Here is a 6,901-nt window from a genome sequence, read left to right on the forward strand (position 1 = left end):
GATTGATTCCCACCAAGGGAAAACACACAGAGACGGACAAAACCAAAGCAAGAGGCTGGGAGCAAACTGGAGCTGATGTAGCACATAAGGTAAATCAAATTGAAGCAGTTTAGCTCGGCTGTAACCTTTTAGCAGCCAATATGTTCACAAGGAAACATCACATGTGTTTGTGCAACATGCCCGCACCCTTCGCCCCCCCCAAGACAGAAGTTGTGCACATAACATACAGAAACACGGAGGAGGCATCAACATATGTTGTCTGTCTGGTCACATCACTCTCTGTTAACAATGTTTGGGTCAGTAAGGAGGCCTGAACCCGTTTCCAAACAGGCAGAAGCCTTGAGTGCCGAAGCCTCTTCAGGCAAACTCGCTCCCCACTGACCGGCCGCACTGTCCTTGTCAGCCTCCTAAATAACAAAATAACCTCCAGAATAAGCCAATTGTTTTGCCTGCAGCCGGGGAAAATGCTCAAACAGCTGTTACAATGAGAAGGCCATTTTCCTCCTGGCAAACTGCATTTCACCTAATAATAGACAAATAGTGTGTTTGGCCATAAAGGCAAAGTGTCAGGGGAGAGCTAAGGTTATTGTACAGTGTTGAGATGTTGCCCTGCAAGTGTGAATAACAGTGTAGAATAGGTTAGAGGAAGGAAATGTATGCTGAATACACTTCCTGTAAGTCGCTTTGGATAAAAGCGTCTGCTAAATGACTGTAATGTAATGTAATGTAATGAAATAGGAGGAAGTGCAGATAAAACTTAATACTGGGCTCATAATTCTAAAACAACGTTATGAAAATCTGCAAAATGATGAAGCAGTCCTCATCCTATATGTTGAGATAAAACATGTGCTATGTTAGAAGGGCACACCCAGTTCAATTCTAAGGTTTTCTCTTTCCGTCAATTATGGAAAATGAGACCCTAGGATGTGAAAGAGCAGGATTTTTATCATTTCCATTATGGCAAATATTCACCAGCAAACAGAAGAGACATGCTGATGAAAACTACAGCATCATTTCCAATGGCAGGAGATGAACCTCACAGTAGATGCAGCACACTGGCTGCTCTGAGAGGAAATGGAGCGAATGAAAACAGAATTGAATTCCTCCGAAAAACCAGAAAGAATAAAAGGGCCGAGACATGTATTACACCGAACAGTCGGAATAAAATAAAGGTTTGGGGCTTCCAGCTGCATACATGCAGAGTCGGGGAACCAGGCCATTTAAATGTGTCTGCTCTGTCAGCCTGCTGCTCAGTCAATCGAAAAACAAGTAATGTATTGTTTTATTTCCGACTGTAATCAGCGTAATTTAGGTGTTCGTTCAACAGTGAAACTCCATATCAAATGACAGTTCTTGAACAGAATTCATTACACACCGGCTGTCACGTCGTGTTTAATCACATCCCAAGATTTTTTTGTTTTTTTTCCAACCCAAGCTGCATCATCGTCATCCTCAAAACTGGATCTTTCTGCTTGAACACAAGCATGTCTGTGCTCAAAGATGAGCTGCTTATGTTGCACAGCCACAACCAGAGAGTGTTGTGACCTTCTGAAGGTGTGATGGAGAGCCACACGCCATTATACATGTCCCACACACACACATCCGCACACGCAGACACACGCGTGTGTAGGCACGCACTCACTCACTCAATCACACCATGAGGTCTGGGGGACACATCTGGCCAGTGGTGAGAAAACATCATCAGTCAATGAATGGGATCCAGCAGCGGCAGGCTTACCTTTGAGGATGCTCTGGCCGTGGAGAACGTCTCTGGAGACGATCACTGTGTAGAAGTTCTGGGAGAAGCCTGGTCTGCACGGGGGTTTGAGGGGCTGGCCCGCCTTACTCCCCTGAGGAATAAAACAAGATGGGCTGTTAAGCATTGGCAAATTGACTTGTAGCCACTGGGGTCACAATGTGATCCCGCAGCCTTTCCAGACGGATATTGAACAGCGCGGTCTCTCTGGATTCGGGGAGTAATTCGGTTCAGACAAAACATCACGCTGCACTTTCACAGTGTGTAATAACAATCACCATTATCACTGTTACAGATGTTGCCATCGTGCGGATAGTACGCTGAGCGACATAAAAAATGATCACACAAGTCATGTTAATGACGCTGATGATGAACCATTAGAACAGTGACGACTACGGCTAGCAGGAAGTGTTGAACCTAAACGTCCATGCTGCATGCTGACTGGAGAGGTGAGAGAGAGAGAGAGAGAGAGCACAGAGTGTGAGTGCATGTGTGAAAGAGACCAAAGAAAGAAGCCAAATGCTTTGAATTATACTGTTGATTCATATGCACGTTGCAGGCACACGGTTCTTCCAGCAGTCATTTCATTCACAACAGAATGCACCAACAGCAAAAAAAAAACAACACACACACCTCATTCATCACATCAATTTGTGTTTTCATTGAGGAATTATGTGTCACTTTGTTGCACTATACGAGCAACCCAGTACATCTCTGACAGCACACGAGCAAAGCTCAACAGAACCACTGCATACATGTGGTGAAATAAAGCTGATTTTAGAGCACTAATAGCACAAGTTTGCAAATAAAGTATGGTCAGTGTTCTATATTTCTGTCCCTTTGAAATCATCCATTTAAAACAAGCACAAGCACTACACCAAATAAACGAGTCGTCAACTGAGCCATTAATGGCAGAAATGTAGAGAGGGAGAAATGACAGTGCGTAACGTTAAACCAAGTTGATGTCAGCCAACAGAAGAGAGAAGCCCCTCCACAAACCACCGTCCTCTGATATAATGCGCTGCAGTGTATTCTGGCAGGAGGAGGAGGGTGATGATGGGGAGGCTGGCGGACAGAGTTGCCACTTAGTTTCACCGCAGTTTAGACTGAAAATATAACTTGACCTTAAACGTCGCCGAATTAAGCTCCATTACACGCATCATGCTGCCTTTAGCGCAGCGCTGCGGGGGAAAGTGAGTGTGTGTCTCTCTCTCTCTCTCACACACACACACACACACACACACACACACACAGAGAGACACACTTCCATGGGCTCACACAGCGCGCTGCAAAGCCCGAGTGAGTAAAGCGCCGCGGCAGTGCAGCACCACCACTGTACCGTTAGCCGGAAAGACTCGTCTTACCGAGGATGCGCCCACAAGTAAGGTGCACGCCAGGATGACGCAGCCAACGCTCATCTTTGCGAAATCGCGTGTTAGGGGAGAACAAACAAAAAAATAAAAAAAATTAAGAGATTCTTCGCCCAAATACGCCTCAGTAAATTCCCGGAGCCCCCTGTTCTCCTCTTCTTCTTCTTCTTCTTCTTCTTCTTCTTCTTCTCCTCGGGTGCCGAGCCGACGACCGTCCCTACTTGTCTGGCGCAAAAGTGCCGCTGAGACGCGGGGAGTCGCTGCGCTCAGTCCGGAGATAGCCGGAGCCCATTGGACGGCAGCGTCACTACAACCCCTCCTACCGCACGGCGGAGCAGGCTCTCTGAGCCTCAGACGAATGGGGTCTGTGGGGAGGAGAGAAGGGGTGGGGGGGGTGGGGGGGGTGAAAAAAAAAAGCATTTTCCAGTCTATTTAGATTCATATTTTTTTTCACTTTAAATGGAGCAAAAAGGCGGTTCCGGCGGTGTGAGCGACAAAGCAGCCATGCGAGTCCCCGTTTCACGTGTCCATCAGCTAAGTGGAGTCTATTTCACACCCCAGTTACCCCCTCTGCCCCTGATCCACGGGGGAAGTACGGCAAGAGCTGGCGAGTTATGGGGCTTTTTTTTTTTTTTTTTTATTAAAGCTGCTATGATAAACCGCTGCGGGATAAGAATGTAAGCTTCAAATGAAATAAAAGTCCAACGAATCAGGAGCCTGTGTGACTATCCACAGAAGATGTGGCCATTTGGTTCAATATTTAACCATTCATATGTTGTTGTTTTTATAATTTTCTCTGTTATATATGAGGACTTTTCAGAAACAATCACTCTGCTGGAGAGAAGAATGTGTAAAAACCAGGATTACTTATAAAACTTATAAAAAATATACATTAAGGTGATAAATCTCTGTCGCTGTACAGTCGTGTGAAATAAAGCCTGGGGAAACTGTGCCTTTAACTGGTTTCTCAATTTAATAATGTTGACATTTCCAAAGCCTCAGATCAGTGGCTTAATTTCCATATCTGAGAGGTCATGACAATTTAATCCCATCAAAAGGAATATGACAGCATTGCGGTGCCAATCAACAGGAACCCAGCCTGCCCCTGTCACTGCCATTCACATGGCTGCTTTATTCTGCACCGCCAACTCCTACAGTATTGAAGAACTGTCTCTGTCTCTCAGTTCCCCTTCTTTCAGTTTCTTTCCTTTTAAACGGTATCTTCAAAATAAACTGCTTGAGGCTGATAATTAAGAAGTGCTCCTCATCGAGTTGACTACTGCGGCTCAGTGGGTGTTTCTGTCCAGAGGCCAGGATTTTTTATTTTTTTTTATAAGGTCAGAGATATCAGAAATACACTCCACTCGTCTCCCCTCAGGACATTGTGCTTTTGCTTTTTATTATATACCCTGGAAAAAAAAACTTGGCAGAGGAACTGTATGACAAGGATTTTAAAACACTCGCCTTGTACGATAAACAATGACTCGGATGAACAACATCACACCTTTGTATCAGTCACTGTCATTTCCTCACATGGGACCAAGCTGCTGACAGGAAGGAGGGTTAGGAAGGGAAGGAGGAATTGTCTTAGTGTGCTGAATACAGCACATCCTCAAATTAAACATACCCCTGCCAGCAGTGCTACCATATTCTCCTGCATCCAGAAGCTAGTTAAGCTAGTTTTAACTCTACACCTAATTAGTAAAAAAACAATGCATTATGTGACCGAGGCAGAATCCCCAAATCGACCCCCACGCCCCCAACGCCTGCCTCCACAACACAATGATATTCATTAAATTATTGTTTTGCTAAATTAGTACCCTGAAGAACGGGCTGGCCGATTGTCTGCTCAGTAAATTTCTGCATAGCTCGAAGGTATGCCACTAGTTTCGGAACGCAGTAAATTATTCCTCTCCAGGATCGAGCATCCGCCTAATAAAAACACCATCTGGGCACTTGAAGTGAATTGGTTTAAAGCTATGCTGAATTATTAAACAAATCTTACAAAATGGGTCCCAATTCTCTTTTTATAGTTGGGGGGGGAAAAGACGCTACCGTCAAAACATCTTACAATTGACTCTAGAACTGACTAATTCTGCTGACTAAACTGACTAATTTGTTTAAATGCTTTTTCTCTTCAGTCACTTCTAGAGAGTGATATGTTACTCTCAAGAATCTCCTAGTCTCTTGGTTTCTCTCCCTGCCTCTCTTTTTTTGGCTCGGTTGAACACCACAAGCCACATTTATTCAGTGGTAATACCTTCATTCATAAATTTTGTTTTTTAGAACTGCAGATTTACAACAGAACAGTTTTTGTATTGAATTTATCACCAAAGGCACAACATTTGTGATGGCTAATTGGGAATTTAATGATCCTGCTGGCATGAATTAGGCCCAACAAGTACTTGATCACTTAGGTCTGATACCGGCGTAATTAGGGACGACATCTGACTCACTAGAGATTCATAGATGGATTTATAGATTAATATTCACGATATTCCTATTTTTATGAATTTACTTTTCGCTCATACACGCCGGTGTTCCACCCACCGCTGAAGTGAGACTTGTATATAAACTGATGATAGTGATCATAGTGGAGTATCTTGCTATCACTCAACATATCAATAGCTCTGATCCGGATGAGCTAATGAGTTATCACAGTCAGTTGTGTTTCGTTATACTCAATGGGAAAAGAGGCTGTGGATTGCAAATGTTATTTTGTGGTAATGACAGTTTTGTAAACTATTCTCTTTGTAGGTGTTGACCCTTCACCCCTATGAAGTCAGACAGGTAAGTGACATGGTTGGACTTGAGAAAAAGTTACTTTATGTAAATGTCAGTAAGTCCTTCATATAAATGACAAATTACGTTGTTTGTTTAGGGTCTCGAGAGCGTTTTCTAATCTGAGAGTAACTACTTTGTTAATGGACATGATTTAAGGGTTAATGACATGTTTAAGGTTTGGGAATTATCGTGATTATGGTTGAAGAAACCAACGTTGTCTGTTGGTAGGAAACAGAAAGAAAAAAAAATGTGGTCCCCCCGTGATAAAGTCTGATCTTTGTTGACCTATCCATCCACCAACATCTCCTTCCTCTTTGGACTTTTCCGCTCTATGAAAACAGGACTTCCTCCTTTGGTCCCATCAGAATTACTGTGGCAGCTTGAGGGCTTTGTCACTTGAACATTAACATGCCTGTATGTTGTTGTTTTGGGACTTTTTAGGACTTTTGAAAAAGGTTTTTGTGATACAGGGTTTATTGGTTATGAGTATAGCTCTGTAGGTTCCACCAAAAACCATCGAAAGATCCCTAACTGATTGGGTTACTGTTTTTCAATCATATTTTAAGACTCTCCATCTCCAAAAAGCTACATCATAGGTTGTTTGTTCACGGCAAATTTTTAGGTTCATATTAGGCAGCGACCTTTAGTGGCCGTAGTAGTTATGACACAAGCAAAGGAGTAAGTCATGTGATGTGAGTATAACGTGCGACAAGTCTGCATTAAATGAAGGACGGAAACAATCTGCAATGACTTATTTTAACTCACAACGGAACGTACATAACATTACGTCACGTATGTAACTTGCGTCTGTAACTTAAGTTATTATTATTATAAGTTATGTAACAAACATACTTACAACCTTAATCTTTTGCTTAACCTAATCAAGTAGTTATGAGGCCTCCCCCTAACCCAACTGTGATCGTTTCAAAACGTTAACCAAACGTTTATAACTGTAACCGTTGTGTTTGAGAATTTGTTAATTTAGGAAACG

At 43.1% G+C, this 6,901-nt stretch overlaps 1 protein-coding gene across 1 annotated transcript in view; it reads right to left on the reverse strand.

Moving 5' to 3' along the window:
- The window catches only part of cdh4 (cadherin 4, type 1, R-cadherin (retinal)), a 186,951-nt gene extending 183,683 nt beyond the window's left edge, over positions 1-3,268 (reverse strand). Inside the window, exons 1-2 of the mRNA XM_054616471.1 lie at positions 3,121-3,268; positions 1,739-1,850 (exon numbers count right to left, since the gene is read on the reverse strand). Coding sequence (XP_054472446.1) covers positions 1,739-1,850; positions 3,121-3,174 — 166 coding nt within the window. The 5' untranslated portion in view covers positions 3,175-3,268. The remainder of the gene's footprint in view (positions 1-1,738; positions 1,851-3,120) is intronic.
- Between the last annotated feature and the right edge of the window lie 3,633 nt (positions 3,269-6,901).

This window comes from Anoplopoma fimbria, chromosome 17 (genome assembly GCF_027596085.1).
Source record: "Anoplopoma fimbria isolate UVic2021 breed Golden Eagle Sablefish chromosome 17, Afim_UVic_2022, whole genome shotgun sequence".
Classification (NCBI taxonomy): domain Eukaryota; kingdom Metazoa; phylum Chordata; class Actinopteri; order Perciformes; family Anoplopomatidae; genus Anoplopoma; species Anoplopoma fimbria.